Raw genomic sequence first — 17699 nt, 5'->3', positions numbered from 1 at the left:
GAAATCATGTGTGTATTGGGGGAAAGGACATCCTTCCTCCAGCTTAGAGAGGATAGCATATACAGAGAAATTGATGTTGCAGTCTTTGGAGAAAAGAAGCTACAGACTTTTGGGCCAGAAGGTAACCTATGAGAGGCATATGGTGCAAATCACAGAAAAGAAAATGATCCTCCAAATATTTTTCCTCCTTTAGAGTTGCATAGCATTTGAATGGTTCCATATTGATAAAGAAAAAGTCTAGTTTTTAACAGTCTGGTGGGGTATTTGCTTACAAGTATACCACCGGCTTGCAAAAGCTGACCCAGACTTAAATGACCCCCACTTAACTGGCAAAATAAGGGTCTTTGTAAGGGAAAGTGTCTTCAAAGCCTTTTCTCCAACCATTGAGTCTGGAAGTGAAGAGATGTCCTGCAGGTACACAAAGTGCAGTAGGAAGATCTCTAGGGTAGAGGTTATCAGTATCCTGGGTTCCATGATGAAGCCTGGATCCCTTCTCAGAATAATATTTTTAAGTGCAAAAAAATTACAGAGGATTACAAACAAAACCAATTACGTTGTTATAAAACGTTTGCTTTTTTAAAATCAGACAGACTTCAGGTTAAGAACCTCTGACATCATCCACCTTGTATACTCCTCTTCCTCCACCATGTGCCCTCCCTTAGATTCAGTGAGACTCGGGCTCAATAGAATACTGAAAATGAAAGACTGACTCTTAGTTTATCCTTTTGGTCTTTAACCATTATGTTTCCCATGTTACTTTGGACCATTTATATTTGCGTTTTGAACCCTCTGACTCTTCTATTCCTTGCTTCAGCATACAGCATGACTGCATTTGCATGGTGAAGTAGAATATAGTTGGGAGTTGTAGGGGTTGACAAGAGAAGGAACAAAAACTATGTGGAGAATTTTGAGGGTGTTGGTGAACTGTATTGGCATAGCATCAGATCAATGACCTTGATCATAGGGAAGCAGTCCAAAAAACAGTTTTCTAAGTTTTCCTGTGATTAGGGTAGACTTGAGGTAGTGAGGTATCCCCTATCTCTACCTTAGCTGCATAGCCTCTCCAGTTGTAGTGAGGACCTTTCCCCAAACTAAGCTTTTCCCTCTCAGTTATTAAAATCAGTTACTACTAAGCAAACTTCAAATGGTGGCAAGCAATTTTACAGGCTACCCTCAATCAACCTTAGTGCTCTCGGTGTCAGTCTGATAGAGGACCAAGTCACATGGTTGGATACACTATAAACTGGAAAATGCATAGAAACATCCCCAAGGTTCACTCTGAAACAAAGTATATTTGCTCATTCTGATGTCTTCCCCTCCCAAACTGTCCTACTAAGTTCCAGCTTGTATTTTCCTACATCTGTCCAGAGGAACACATAGAAAAACAGAGTCTTGACCTTGCTGTCCCAGAAAATATGATTCTGGACATGAAATACCATAAAAGATAATAGCATACCAACAGGAGAAGAAAGGTTTCCCTACCCCGATCATGTCACCAATTATAATTGGCCAAACTTTAACCCTGAGTGATTCCCTCCCTCCATCCTCTGACTTTGCTCCTATGTGCTATGGGATGAAGGTAGAGGAAATCATGTGACCATTTTGATTGGGTCCAATATAAATTTATATTAAATATACAATCTTAACTGGGTCCTCACTGCTACTAGGCAAACTTCTACTTCCTTTATCAACACTATCCCATTCTCCACAGCAGCTCTTACAAACCCTTTTTGTCCCTCCTCCAACCTCCCATGGCTGCTTCTCGTCCTCTTACTTTCTTAGCTGAGGACTATGCCTTCTGCCAGTCTCTTCCTTCTTACCTGTTTCATGTGAAAAAGTGGTCTTACTTACCAAGGCTAACCCCATTATGTATGCAAGTGATTCCATTTAATCTCATTTCCTTCAATAGTTTGTCCCCTCTGTCATCGCCTCTCTATCACTTCTTTTCTTAAACCCTTACTTTCCATCTTGGAATCAATACACGATATTGATTCCAAGGCAGAAAAGCAGTAATGGCTAGGCAATGGGAGTTAACTGATTTGTCCAGGGTTCCACAGTTAGGAAGTGTCTGAGGCCAAACTTGAACCCAGGACCTCCTGTCTCTAGGCCTGGCTTTCAATCCAGTAAGTCACCTAGCTATCCCCTCTATCACTTATTTGCAATCTCTCCCTCTCTACCGACTCATTCCCCACTGTCTACAAACATGTCTATGTATCCCCCATTCTGTAAAAATCCCTCACTTGGTCCTTCCATCCTTGCTAACAATTTTCCTACATCTCTTTTGCTTTTTGTAGCTAAAATCCTTGAAAAAAGTTGTCTACGATAGATACCTTTATTTTCTCTCCTTAACTCCTTACAATCAATCTTCTGACTTCATCATTCCACTGAAACTTTTCTCCAAAATTACCATTGAATTCTTAATGGCCTTTTCTCAATCCTCTTTCTCCTTAGCCCTCTGCAGCCTTTGGCACTGTTGATCATTCTCTTCTTGATAGTCTTTTCTCTTTAGGTTTTCAGGACACTACTTTTTTCCTGGTTTTCTTCTTACCTATCAGACTGCTCTTTCTCAGTCTACTTTGTTGGATCATTGTCCAGATTCCATCTCTAACTGTAGGTTAGAGGGTTCTGTCCTGGGTCCTCTTCTCTTTTCTTTTTATGTTCTTGCACTCACCTCACAAACTCCCATGGCCTTAATTATCATCTTTATGCTGATGGTTCTCAAATCTATTTATCTTGTCCTAATCTCTCTGCTGACCTCTAATCTCTAATCTTCAACTGCCTTTCAGACATCTCGAATTGGATATCCAGTAGATATCTTAAAGCATGTTCCAAACTGAACTCATTATCTTTCACCCATAACCTTCTCCTCCCTCCCTCCAATTGCCTCTTAACTTCCCTGTTACTATTGTGGGCAGTGTTATAGTCAATAATTTGGGAAGAGATGGATACCATCTTGACTGACAGGGATGGCAGTTGAGAGACTCAGAATGTTCCCAGGTGCCGTGAGCCAGGGGCAAACATTGGTTGGCCTTACCATATATATATATATATATATATATATATATATATATATATATATATATATATATATACCCCTCACAGCCACTTTAGGGGGGAAGTCTCTGGACTGAGACATCTCTGGACTCAGAGACTGAGAACTGGAGATCACAGATCTCTGCCAACCTCTGTGGTTCAATCTGGGAGTGGGTGGTTTTGAAGGGTGGAAAAGGTGGTTTAAGAAGAAGAGTGTAGGAATAAGCCTGAATGTATTTCCTGATAGACTGTGAGAGCTAGTGAATCATCAACATTAGTAGTGAGAGAGCTGAGAGAATAAAGACCATCAATAGCCTTCCCTATTCTCTGGCTTGGCTGTGGCCAGATCCAGCCTGAGATAAAGGGTGAGGGTGAAATCTCAAGCCTCCACCTGATCAATAGCCTCCAGTCTTGATTGTTAATTAGTCTAATAGATGATAGATCAATAGGGTTTCTAATTCCCAATCCTTGACCTTGTTATCCTTTCCCTACTTATAGATAAAAGTGTTCAACAAGTACCTTCCTGAGTGGTCTTTCTGTAATGGCTCTTGGGAAGAGAGTCAAATGCAGTCAGATCCTGAACATTACCCAAGGCAGATCAATAGCCCAATACCAATTTATCTAACCCCAGGTTGGGCCTGGAGAGGTTACTCATCTATCTAACCTCTCAGGGGCCCCTACTTGGATAGCTGTTAAAGAATCCCTAACAGGTTATTGACCAAACCTATTAGAGAGAAGGAGATAACTTACAGCAGCAGCCAGGGTAATAGAAGTAGGTGTTCCTCTCACCAACTGCAGCTGAGATTAGACAGACACACATCATCACCATTATTATACATCTATATCTCCCTTGTACCCTTTATTTCTATAACAGCAGTACCATCCTCTTAGTCCCTCAGATTTATTGCCTAGGTGCCATCCTGACCTCACTATCTCCACTAGTCATATGCAATCTATTGCCAATGTCTTTCAATTTCACCTTCACAACATTTCTTAAATATAATTCTTTCTTTCCTCTTGACAGTGCTATCTCTCTGGTGCAGGCCCTCATCACCTCATGCTCAGACTAATTTCAATAGCTTGCTAGTGGATCTGCCTGCCTCAAGTCTCTCCCCACTCCAATTCATCCTCTTTTCAGCCATGAAGTGATTTTCCTAAAGTACAGGTCCAACCATGTCAACTCCCTTATTCAATTAACTCCAGAAACTTAATGCAGATTCAAAAGGTATCAGCATTAGAAACAAAATCTTCGTTTAGTATTCAAAGCCCTGCCTAACCTAGCCCCATCCTACCTTTCCAATCTTTGTATACTTTACTTTTCACCATATACACCTTGATCCTGACCTCCTGGCTGTTTCATGAACAAGACACTCTCTCTCAGCTTTGGGATTTTTTTCCGGCTTTTCCCCTCTCTCTGCCCTCTCAAACCTGGAATTCTTTATTTCTTCATTTCCACCTAATGGCTCTTTGATTTCTTTGATTTCTCTAAGTCTTACCTGAAATCCTATCTTATAGTGGAAAGCTTTCTTAAATCAATTCAAATGCCTCTTCTCTTTTAAATTATTTAATATTTATAGCTTGTACATATCTGTTTGCTGCTTGTCTCCTTTAGATTGTCTTTTTTTATGTTCTTGGCACTTAGCACAGTGCCTGACATATGGTAGGTACTTAATGTTAAGACTAAATTAAACTCCAGTCTTTAATTTCCATAAAGTTTATTATTCTTTATTTGAATAAGAGAATGCAGACAGATATAGAGAAAAGCCTATTTCTAATTAGCCATTTGAGTGCTTTTCCACATGGCTCTCTCAGCTACCTCCCTTTCAACGCGCGCCCAAGTAAATAGAGAGACCACTTCCTGGAACCCCCTCTTTTATATCTTCTCCTTTACTCCAGGATCCTAACCTGGTCCTTTCCAGGTCAATGTGCCTAGGTCACTGTCCTATGACCCACGCTGGAGCACACTGATATGATGTAGCTCTAGTAGTACTGGGATGACCCCAGGACATGATCCTGGAAGCAGGGGGTGGGGGTGTCCCTTCACACAATGTTTAGAATGAATCAATACTGAATTTAAAGAAAGAAAGAAAAAAGAGATGGAGTGCTAGGGACCATTCACCACCAGTGCATGGGATAATATATGGAAAGTTTGTGAAGGAGATAGAGAAGAAATAGCAAAAAAAAAGGGCAAAAGAAAGGGGGAAGAATATCACGGTCCTAAATAAAAACTAGAAAATATTGATTAGAATGGAGGTAGTAATCCTAGAGATCAAAAGTAATGGGGGAATTCCAGAATAAAAACATAGACTTGGGTGTTAACTTTGCTTCACTGTATCTTGCTTAGGTCAGGTTATGTAATGGCTTTCATTTAAATCAATGATTACTACTGAGTTTATATCCCAAAGAGATAACAAAAAAGGGGAGAATATCTACTTGTACAAAAAATTTATAGTGGTTCTTTTTATAGTGGCAAAGAATTGGAAATTGACGGGATGTTCATCAATTGGGGAATGACTGAAGAAATTGTGGTATATGTTGGTGATGGATTACTTTTGTGCTATAAGAAATAATAAGTAAGATAATTTCATAAAAAAGCTTGAAAGATCTGCATGAACTGAGGCAGAGCAAAATAAGCAGAACAAGGAGAATACTGTACATAGTAACAACAATATTGTAGGATGATGAACTGTGAAAACTTGGCTACTCTCAGCAATGCAATGATCAGGAACAATCCTGAAAGACTCATGACAGGGAATGCTATCCACCTCCAGAGAAAGAATTATTGGAGAGGGATGGATGCAGATCAAAGCTTACTATCTTTCACATCAGTGTATTTAAGCTTTTATTTTGGGGTTTTGGTTTTATATGAGGGTGCTATTACAATACTGACCAATATGGAAGTATGTTTTGCCTAATAAAAATGAAAATAAAAAAAATAAACTAATGGTAACTTCTTCTGGAGGAAATAGACTTTGGAAAGATTTTCAAGTATAGTGAATGCCACGCTGAATGCATAAAGTCCTTTATTGAAAATATTGGGATAGCACTGCATTACATATATTCAATATTCATAGATGAAGGGTCACAAAGTTTTGATTGAACAATACTGTTTTATATAGAGAACACAGTGTTTGAGTATGCACTGGCAAATACAGTATCATGGGATAAACTGTAGGTAACAAGAGTAAAACATGTGCAATATGTTAATGTTTTGCTTACCAGTGGGTGGTTTGCAAATGGCAAAAATACCACATGTGATTATCATGAGGCATTTCTGATATCTTCCACCAACATACATGATGCTAGGAGTAGCTACTGACCTAGTTTATAGTAGATATGCCAGAATTTGGTTTTTACTGGTTTTCAAGTGGAAGGCATAGGATCTGAGTAGAAAAAAAAAAGTACACACAAGTTACAGATTTCATATTTCATAGCAGCTGCTGTAAATTGCATGGAATGTATGTGGAGCAAATGATTCACCAGTCTGCTAGGAGGCTACTTGGCATTTGGTTTGTTCCCTTTCAAGTGTCTATAAATGAGAGGACACCTAAAGGAGACTTGCTGCCAGCTTAAAACTACTATTCCAAATTGTATTTTTATATCACATAGATATACCAAAAATTTTTTAACTTAAAAAATTAAGTATATTCAATTTATGATCAACCATTCTTAAATTTGAGTTATTTTGAAATTATTTTTGTCAGTTCATTCCTTGGTACTTATCAGAGTTTATCGATCAACAATACAGTCTTTGATTTTTGTCAGGACAAAATGAAGAAAGTATTTTCATGATGAGAAAAGGGGTCAGTGCCAAAAAGCGTACTCTTCCTTTAAAAAAAAAATCTAGTTTCTTATGTAATCACTGAGGTTTCTCCTGGCACTGCCTCTGGCAACTGAAATAAGTCTCAAAACAAAGATCATTGGGCTAATTTTAAACTTTTCATGTAAGGAGGAAAAAATGAGAGGAAACCAGAAGTCAGCCAATTCTCTCTTTAAGAGGCGAAATCTTGTTCCTTAATGAAAAAGATGGGGGTGGGGAAGGGAGGGACAGTAGATCAGACTAGAAAATGGAACTTTTGCTATGAAAAATATGTGGTTTTTAAGTGCTAAAGAACTTTCTTCTTCTCCTGATAAGCAGGGATTTTCCCTGCCAAAAATTTTGTTTTATCTTGTAATTTCTAAAGCTGGCCTTGTCTCATAAACAAGTCAGTTTCTGTCATCCTCTCCAAATGAAGGAGCACATGTCTTGGTCCCTTGCTAGAAGGCATTTATTGCTTCCACTGAAAAAATGACAAGTTGGCCTAAGATAGTTAAGTTGGCAACAGTGAAGTTAAAAAAGAATTCAAAATTAGTCAGTCAATGACTCTATCTAATAGGAATGTACGTATTATGTCAGATGCTGCTGGAAAAAAATATCCCTAGAATAATTAGGGCAAAATTAAAAACAAACACATTTTCTCTGCAAAATGAAAAAAGTCAATATAAAACTATATAGACAAATGAATTTGTTGCCAAAATAGCACACAAATCTATGCATTCTTTTAAAACCAAGATTTAAAACATTAAAAGAAAAAATTGCAAATAAATTTCAGACAACGTATGAAAAACAATAAATAAACTGTTTTTTAAAAAAAAAAATCCCACTTTCCCTTGAAGTGCTGCGAATTTTGAATTTCTTCCAAACAAGTTAAACTTTTTCCATGGCAAACAATATGATGCTTTAGGTTTGGGTAATGCAAATCAATATAAATACACAAGGCATATACTATACATATAATTCCACAGTATCTTTGTTCACAGTTACCAAAAATAAAAACAGCCTTCAACCCATACATCTATAAACACTCTGATTCTTTATAGTAGGAGTTTGAGGGAGGTGGGAGTAAAAAGTCTAGCAACAATCTAGTTTTCCTTTTGCAAGCTTCACTTTTTGCCTCTCCCAGGTAGCTTTCAGAATCTTCCCATTATGGAGTCATGCTCTGGGATGGTTTCCAAAAGAAAGCATTATGGGATGTTACCAGGCAGCTTGTGCTGGGATTTCATCTTCCAGCCAGTTCGTTTTAAGAAGGCTGATTGAATCCAGTCTTTTAATTTTTATTTTTAAGGCAGTCTGAATTTCATTCAAATGTCCACACTTCTATATCTCGAACTATGAAGTCTTCCTTTTTCGAAAGGATATCATTATTGAAAGTGCTGCAGGAGTTGCTTCGTCCATGATATAAGTCAGCGTCTAACCACAGACCAAATCGTCCCCTGGAAGGAAAGTTTGAAACAATAAAAAACACAAGCTGAAAAAAAAAATTCCATTACCCACCTCTGCCTTTGAATGGAATCTTTCCCATCTCTAAGACACACTCCTTATCTCTGCATCTTAGAATCCTTAGCCTCCTTCAGAGGGCAGTTCAAAGGGCCACATCCTACCTGAAACCTTTCTAGTTCCCTCTAGCAACTAATGCCTCCCCCCCTCCCTAGTTTCCAGTAACTTATTTTGCGTATATTTTGCATTTAATTATATGTGTCATTTTTGTTTTGCCTGATTGAATACAAGCTTCCTAAAATTAGAGGGTTTCATTTTTGCCTTTTTAGCATTGTAGCTGGCACATAGTAGGCATTTTAAAAAAGCTTGATGATTAACAATAAAGGATAGCTTAAAAATCACGTCTCTATTTACCATTAAGTTTTATATAACAATATAAATCTCCAATTATCTCACTTGATTTTTTTTCTGCTGTTTATTTAACAGAAAGGCAGGATGGCATAAGGGATAGAACATTTGTAGAGTCAGAAACATCCAGGTTCCTACCTACTACATATACTGACTGTGTGACCTTAGACAAGTCACAGTCTTTTAGTGGTTTGGGCAATATACTAATGAAAATACAACTTTGATCCCTCCTCAAAAAGGGAGGGAAAATAATCCATAATCAAGTTTGAAAACAAATGGAAAAGGAACTCCCTTTTTTAATTAAGTTTGTAATGGAGCCTACAAAGTTCCTAATTTATAAGGATGATGAAAATAAAATCTTGTAGCAACAAGTAATTTTAGCTTTGATTCTTGCCGATATGAAAAGCTAGAATTTTCAGTTAATCTGACATAAAGACTAAAACTTTTTGACATCCAAACTTTGGTTACTTGAATCAAAATAAGGTTGTTTATGACAAATGAAATATTAAAAAAACTTACCCTCCACCACCAAGTTCTAAAGAGCTTATATCTCCATTGATGAAATAAGAGTTTTCTCCACTCCACTTGAAAACCTAGAATTTGGAGAATGAACAGAAAAAAGAAGATATTTGTAATTTTAGGGATCTTTTGGGAAACAAGTACTGTTTCTCAGTTGTCAACATGTTTTTTGGAGGTAAGGATGGAGGTTAAAAACAACTCATTTGCTTGAAGATGCTCTTGACTCCTTTGGCTAGATCATGTGCATGGAGAATGTCTTCCAGGGAAACACTGACCACCAATGGGCAACTACAGGTTCCAGGAACACAGGCTTTGTTATTGTTGTACCACTGATGTGTCTGGCAGTTGTGCCCCATTGACTAATACTGTTGTTAACTAGGATTACACAAGTTGATCTATAGTACACCTGTTTGTTTCAGTGTCCCCTGGGAAAAATAGGAGCCTCACATTACATTTTTCTCTCAAGTAGTCACCTTAAAATTTGGGCTGAAAGTGTAGAGGAAAGTTTCTCCTGTGCCGTAGTAATGGTCACTGAACTTGAACGGATGAGTTGCATATGCTCCAAAAATCTGTCAAAATATAAAACATTACTTTCAATTGACTTTTAAAACTAAAGAACTGAGTTGTCTTCTTCTTTTTTCCCCTCCTAAAAATGTTCCATTACACCATACAGACAGATCAAACTGCTGGCAAGTAAGAGCTCAGCTCCAACTTTCATTCTCTCATTAGATTAAAAGGCTTGACAGTTCAAAGTTCTTTCTCTTTATTTTATAGTATGACTGGCCAGGATTTTCCCTGCATAGAACAGTAATTCCTAAACATTTATAGAGCATTTTACAAAAGTTAGTTAAAAAAATTTTTTAACTCAAGAAGCAGTGAGGCCTGGGAGATATCAAGAATAAAAAACGTTCCTGGCTTCATTTAGCTTATATCTACTGGATGGGGAGATGTAACATATAAATGACAACTAAATACAAGATAATTTGAGGAAGAAAAAAATACTAAAAACTAGTGGGAGATAAGGGGAGGATTCCCATTTAGGATAGCAGGTTGAACCTTAAGGGAAGATGAATCTTCTCAGGAGTGGAGGCAAGGGAGATATACATACATGCTAGTCATGTTGGGGGGCAGTCTAGGCAAAAGATACAATACTGAGTTCTAGGATTAGCAAGAAGGCCAAAAGGGGAAATAAAGTGAAATAAATCCAAATGAGTGATTTGGAGCCAGACTGTGGAAGATTGTAAATGCTAAGCTGAGAAGTTTGTTAATTTCTCTAGCGGCAATAGGGAGTCTTTGAAGATTCTTGATCAGGGGAGGGACACAGGCAGGTATTTAAAGTTCTTATTTGGCATTCAAGACTCTAATATGAGAAAAATCATGGCATAGTAAGAATGGTGCATTTTGAATCAGCACCCTATGTTTCTAAGACTAGTCCTTATACTAAATAGCTCTATGACTGGGATTGACTCACTGAGTTACGCTTTCTTCAGTGGCAGAACAGCAAAAATTCCTTCAGTGTCTCCCTTACTAGGTTGTTAGGAGGCTCAAACAAAATAAATGAAATAAAGTACTTTACATACTTTAAAGCACTATTATTATTACTGTTGTGATTTCTGTACTTTACATATGAAGAATATAAAGCTTAGAGGGACATGATGTGCTAAAGGTTGTAACATTAGGAAACGGCACAGCCATGATCTGAGTACTCCCTTTTTAATTGCTTGCCTCTTTTAGCAGAAACAAAATACAATTTATCTCTATTTACTAACATTGGTGTTTAGTGTGAGTATGCAAATGTCTCTGAATAAAGTGTTCCTATTATTTTAATAAATATGGACAAGAAGACCTTTGGAAAAAAATCCTCATCTACTATCTTAGTATCATTTCTAAGAGAGAAGAATGGCAAGGACTGGGCAGCTGGGGTTAAGTTGCTTTCCCAGGGTACATAGCTAGGTCCTCTTGACTCCAGGCCTGGAACTCTACCCACTGTACTACCTAACTGCCCGACAATAAGACCTTTAGAATGACATCAATTAGCTCAAGTGCAGGTAATTTTAGAAAGGTCCTATAATACTTATTTTACATTTATTTTTATGGCTACCATGGGGCGGCCCATCCTTATTATTATCTTAATATCCCCATATGTGTGTGTATATATATGTTATATGCATATTTATGAGGAGAGAGTGGGAGCAGGGGAGAAAGTGTGGCATAATGGATAGAGAATTGGCTTACAAATGAAGAACATAGGTTCAAGTCTCACCCTGTCATAGGGTTGCTTCAATCTCCTCCTATCCCTCTCTCTATCACTCTTCCCCCAAATCCCAATCTCAGTCTCCATCTACTACTCTTCCTCTCCTTCTCCTTCCTTCCCTCCCTCCCGCCACATATATAAATAAATGTATATACATACATACATACATACATACATACATATATCCTTCCCACCCTCAATACCCACACTCATACCCCTTCCATTTTTTAAAAAATACATGAAAGACGAAGGTAGAAGGGAAAATAATCCTAAGAATTCATTTTAGTGAATGGATGTATACAGTATATACATATTCAAAAATAAATTCTGTTGATATCATATTGGTTGCCTTTTTAATGAGTGGGAAGGGGAAGAATGGACAGAAAGAATTTGGAACTCAACTAAAAATTAAAAATACATAATTATTATTAATGATTAATTCATTATTAGTAATATTAAACTATTAAAATATGATATTTTTAATAATTAAAAGAAAAACACACATACACCTACACACATATGTGCAAACATATACAAACACACACACACATAATCTTTACTATCAAACTGTTCACTAGAGTTGATAACAATAAGTGTTAACAGCTACTAAAACCCTTTCCCTTCCTTTACTCCTGTGTCAGTAGAAAGAGCTATTAAGTGCGATGGTTATGGTACAGTGAAAGCAAGTACTAAATAAAAAGAACTCATCTTTAAATAGTGTCCCAAAAATTTTAGTGCCGTTTTATGCTTGCTTAACCATCCTGTATTATATTTTAAGGCTTTGAAAGTATTATATTCATCCTAAGGAAATCAGATACAAAGTACATAAACTTCTCCATTGAAGATTTAAGAGGCGAAAAATAAGTATAAGTAGTTCTAACCTGATTATCCATATCTTTGATGACCAAAAGGACAGGACCATCAAGAGATGCAGATTTCCGGTATAAAGTTTTCAGGCTCGTGCCATGTTCTATAGTACTATATATTAGTCTCCATGGATATCCTTGCACCCTTGCTGGAAGTCGTCGAGCAAGCTTTGAAGTGGAAAGATTATGAAATAAAAGAAACAAATGAAATAAATCCTTGACATGTTTCTCTAAAAACCCAAAACACTTTAGTTTACTACAATTTCCATATTTATTAGGAATGAAAATGCAATTCATTTTAGTAAACTCAAATTCCATCAGCATAATTCCCATCTTTTGAGAGAGAAAGATTTCACTACTGTGAGGGGCACAAAAGCTAAAAGAAGTAGGAAAAGGAAGAATTATGTAAATGAATCCTAGCAAGGACACAGTGCAGAGGGTAATTTTCCTCTCAGGATTCTCTGACTATCAATAGTGGTTACCTCTGTAAATGCTTTACCTGCAGGGGCAATCTATTTCTACTTTTCGTTGACTACAAAGCCTAGTATATTAACACACACACAAATAAGACCCATGTAAAGTAGACTGGCATAATTGTATAAGATGCAAACTAAGTGCTAAAATGTTTTTAGAAGCAATGGAGATCATTTCTAGCTGGAAGGAAATAGGTGGGCCCCCAGAAAGAGGTGATATTAGGACCGAGCTTTAAAGGATGGGGTAGGGTTTCAGCAGGCTGAAAATGAAAGAGAGAAACCAGCTCTCTGTGCTTGAATGTCAACAGTACTTCTATTCTGACTATGCAATTTTTTTAAAAAATGCCTTAACATTGACTTCTTCTCCAACAACAATAATCATTCTTACCTGTTCTATGTGCATATTCTCTAGGAGAGCACTGTGATGCTTTAAAACAGGGAGGGACTCATCTTCCTCCTCCTCATAATAACTGCAAGTACTCTTTCTCCGTTTGGCTTCTTCAACAGTGATTATCTGAAATAGCAAAATTGTATAATTTCAAAGTTGGAAAAGACCTCAGTGTCCTTTTAATCCAACCAATGCCCAGAAACAATTCCTTCTATGATGTATACACAAATGGTCATCCAGCCTTTGCTTGAGGATCTCCAATGGGAGAAGAATCTCCATTTCCCACCACTCCTATTCTATTTTGGAGAAGTATAATTGTTTGGATGTTTTTTTCTTAAGACCTAAATTTGTCTTTACAACTTTGACACACTGTTCCTGATTCTGCTCTCAAGGGTAGATCAGAAAAAGCCTAACCCTTCTTCCACATGACTGCTTCAAATTCCAGAATATGGATCTGCTTCCCCTTCCTGCCCCCTTTTCTTTTCCAAGCTAAACATCACTAGTTCCTTCAATTGATCTGCCCATAGCATGAACTCATGGCTCTTCTTCATAGTGGCTATTCTTTTCTGGACCCTCTCCAGCTTATCAAAGGCCTTCCTCAAATGTAGAACCCAGAACCAAATATTTATAGCAAGACTTAGACTGATAAAAGCTGTCTTTCACAGTGTTTCCATAAGTTTGAGGAAGAGGCTTGATCAATCAATTCAAACTAAGTTAGCTAAAAAAATGCTCCAAATTTACCCAGGCACAAAGGTTACAAAATGAAGTAAGATCACAATGAATATTTTTACTAATATTTCTTCCCTATTTATAGTCAGAAGACTAGATTAATGTGAACATTAAAAACTAATGATAGTTAGTTTGCTACAGTGCATATTTACTGAATTTAGCAGTATTACCTTATGTTCTTGATGTTTATGACTTGGAATTCCTTTACCCCAAGTTATCTTGAATTTATTTACTTTTTTTGTATTTATATATCTACATGTTGTCTTTCCTGATAGGAGTTCAGGGAATCTCTCTATCTCTCTATCTATCTGTCTATTTTTGTATTTTCAGCTCTTAGCATGATGCCTGCCACAGAATAGGTATTTACTAAAAACTTGTTTAACTGATAAGTTTATGGGGGTGGGGGGGAAATCTATACAGTATTTTATAACAATAGAAACTAGCAAATGACCGTTTTAATTTTACAGTTTGAATGCTTTAGCTCTCCAAAAGGTATAGTATTAAGTAATTCTTAATATAGACAAGAAAGGATACATGACCATAATACTGTCATCATTTAGTAAGTCTCTCCTAACTTCACCCTAGAAGTTCGTCATAGAAAATTGTTTAGGGATCATTTAGTTTCAGTGTTTCATGGATGAGGAAAAGCTAGCGACAAGGAATGGATCTGTGATTTCACTGTTATAGACAGCTCTACCAAGTCAAATCAGCACCTCTGCTACAAATTATAAACTTAGGAAGCATGTTTAAAGAAATTACTGCATGACAGGCACTGCACTAAACACGTGAGAGATAAATATAAAGCTGCTAAAAGAAAGAATATCTCTGCCTGTAAGATTACATCCTATTGTGAGCTTCCAGACAGTTGCCTTAAGCAACATGTTCAGAAAAAAACGGCTGATTTATGTCAGGGATGGGACTTGCACTCAGGTCTTTCTAGTTTCAAGTTTAGCTCTCTATCTGCTAGGCCATGTGGTCAATCCATGAAATAGATGGTCTTATTTTGACTGGTATGTGAAGACAAGAGACCTTTGTATTTATATTTAAGAAAAAAACACCATATATTTTAACTATGTGGAATTTAAAAAGTTACAACTTTTAAAGGTAATTGAATAATCTTTTACTAATTTAAGTCATGCTCTAATCCATGTAAAAAATCCATCAGCAGTCAATCCCTTACATATAGAATGGCAACTGTGGGCAGATTCCCTTCCTTAACTACTGAAAGCATTAGCATTTGAACACTAGGGTTTGTTTCCTACCTCTGTCTCTTACTAGGGATTTAACTCACAAACTGAGTCAAAGATGGGCAAATCATTTATCCCGAGTTCCAATTTTCTCATTTGTGAAATGAGGTTAGACTAAATAATCCTCAATGCTTTTTCCCTCCCTCAACCTTGATTTCTATTAACTCTTGGTATCAAAATGTATTTCCTTGGACACATTGACTACTTTGTTTGGGTGGATATAGTCAAAGAGTGTGGATGGTTGCTAAGTTATTACAGTTACTGAATGAGGTGTAGTGTTATAACCAACCTCTACTCCATGTATGTCTCAGAATAGGAGGTGATGGGATATTTCTAAGTTAGAATTGTTGAAAGACTTAGCACAGGATGTTATCTATCAATTGAATAATTTTTCTTTATCTAGAGAATCTTAAGAGCAAAAAGCATAAAAAGGGACTCAAAATCCAAGGGCAATAATCAGAATTTCCTGCAACAGCCAACAGGGAGCAATGGAAGATTTTTAGCAGAAGAATGACATGACCAGATCAACACGAAAGAAGTATTATTTTGCCAGAAGTATCAAGGAATGATGGGAGGGAACTGAAAGTGGAGGCAAGAAGACCTATTAGGAAAAAAGAGTGTTAGTGCTAGGATGGAAGTAGTAGGAATTGAGAGAAAGGATGTGACTACTATGTTGGGGGTGTGGGTGGTGGTAGTGGTGGTGAATAAGAAGTAAATTAGGGGGAAGAACCAAAAATGAGCTAAATAATAATAATAAGTAAATGGGGTTAGCAGCATATTATCAACAGAAATAGCAAACACTCAAGGAGAAAGAGATTTAGGGAGCAAAGTAATGGAAAAATTTAGCTTTGATTTAAAAAAATTAATTTGTCCCTCTCACTAACCTTTCTCCCTAAATGAATAAAAACCAAGTCTAAAAGATAAAGTTTTCAATAAATACATAGTCCAATAAAACAAATTCCCACATTGACCATATCCAAAAACATATCTCTTTCTGGATTTAAGTTACTCTCCTCTCTGTCAGGAGGTGAGTGTAATGTTTCATCTTCATCCTTTTGGTTAATCACTGCATTAATCAGAGCTCTAAAGTTGTTTTTCCTTATAATGCTATCATTATATAAGTTGTACTACTTCTGCTCACTTTGCTCTGCACTAGTTTACAGAAGTCTTCTATTTTCAGGATTTCATTGTATCATCAGGTCTATTTAATAATTTTTATGGCATGATAATAATCTATTTAGATTCATATACAACAACAATTTGTTTAACCATTTCCCAAAAGGAAGGCATAGCATTAGTGTCTAATTTTTATTTACAATGAAAAAAGCTGATATAAATATTTTTGTACATGTGTATCATTTCCCTCTTTTATCTCTTTGGGGTATAGGCCTAGTAATGGTATAGCTGGAACTAAATGGAGTTAAAATATAGCCCATTTTAACTTTTGGGGTACACATCTGTTGAACTTGGTTTTATGGAATCCCCACTTTTGTCCCTGTACTTTGGGAACTCTGAATGATGGACCACCAAGCATTCAGAATAGGAAATAGGAGTGACAGAAATACTCAAACCTCAAGCACCTTTTATGTCTTAGATGTTTTTCTCATTGTGTCTTGGAAGACTCCCTGGTACCACCCCAGCCTCTTTCCTCAAGCCTGCTTGTAATCAGTCAGTGTAGTTTCCTGTCCTTGATTTTCCAAAAAGTATATAGGATCCCAAGTTCTTTGGCTCATTGGAAAACCTCCTTTTGAGGTGCTTTTTCCCAAAGCCATTTGTTATCCAGAGTTCCAAAGCTTTGTCTCTGTCCGGTACCTAGCACAGGACTGCGTAGGGCCAATTAGAGCATTGTCTTCCTTGTCCTGATTAAAGACTTGTTCTTTTTAACTACTTTAGTGGTTCTATATATTTTTCAAGGTTGACACGTCCAAATTGCTTTCCAAAACAACTAGACCAATAAACAGCTCTACTAAGGTTTACATTAGTGTATCTTGTTTTCCCACAATCTCTCCAACATTTGTCATTTCTCACTTTTGTTGTCTTTGCCAATATGATAGGTATGAGGCAAAACCCCAAAGTTGCTATAATTTGAATCTCTCTAATTAGCGATTTAGAGGATTTTCCACAATGTTCATAGCTTAGATTTCTTTCTTTGAAAACTGCCTGGTTTATATCCTTTAACCATTTATTCACAGGGAATGGCTAAATATTCATTTTTTTATGTATCATGGATGTGAGACCTTTATCAGAAAAACTTGCTGAAAATATTTTCCCTAACTTACTTGTTTTCCTTATGATCTTTATTACATTAAATTTGTAATAAATGATTACATTTTGGATAATCAAAACTTTTGTGTGGTTCTGTCATTTGTTTAGTCATGAACTCTTCCCCTATTTATAGTTCTGAAGGATAATTTTCTCCATACTCATAAAATATTATGAGTAAAGAAGATATTACTTTATTCCCAGAAAATTTTTTCAGATATCGAGTACTTTCCTTGATAACTGGGTTATCAAATTAGGTTTGA

The 17699-nt window shown here is 36.7% G+C and overlaps 1 protein-coding gene across 2 annotated transcripts in view; it reads right to left on the bottom strand.

Moving 5' to 3' along the window:
* Positions 1-6038: 6038 nt before the first annotated feature.
* Positions 6039-17699, bottom strand: part of NCOA7 (nuclear receptor coactivator 7) — a 239440-nt gene continuing 227779 nt past the window's right edge. For both annotated transcript variants that reach the window (XM_044676919.1, XM_044676920.1), the window contains 5 exons: positions 13199-13324; positions 12353-12505; positions 9691-9786; positions 9218-9291; positions 6039-8286 (listed from right to left, as the gene is read on the bottom strand). In XM_044676919.1, coding sequence (XP_044532854.1) covers positions 8151-8286; positions 9218-9291; positions 9691-9786; positions 12353-12505; positions 13199-13324 — 585 coding nt within the window. In that variant the 3' untranslated portion in view covers positions 6039-8150. The remainder of the gene's footprint in view (positions 8287-9217; positions 9292-9690; positions 9787-12352; positions 12506-13198; positions 13325-17699) is intronic.

This window comes from Gracilinanus agilis, chromosome 4, assembly GCF_016433145.1.
Source record: "Gracilinanus agilis isolate LMUSP501 chromosome 4, AgileGrace, whole genome shotgun sequence".
Lineage (NCBI taxonomy): Eukaryota > Metazoa > Chordata > Mammalia > Didelphimorphia > Didelphidae > Gracilinanus > Gracilinanus agilis.
Note: the sequence above shows the minus strand (reverse complement) of the source record. Positions and strands in the feature narration are given on the sequence as shown.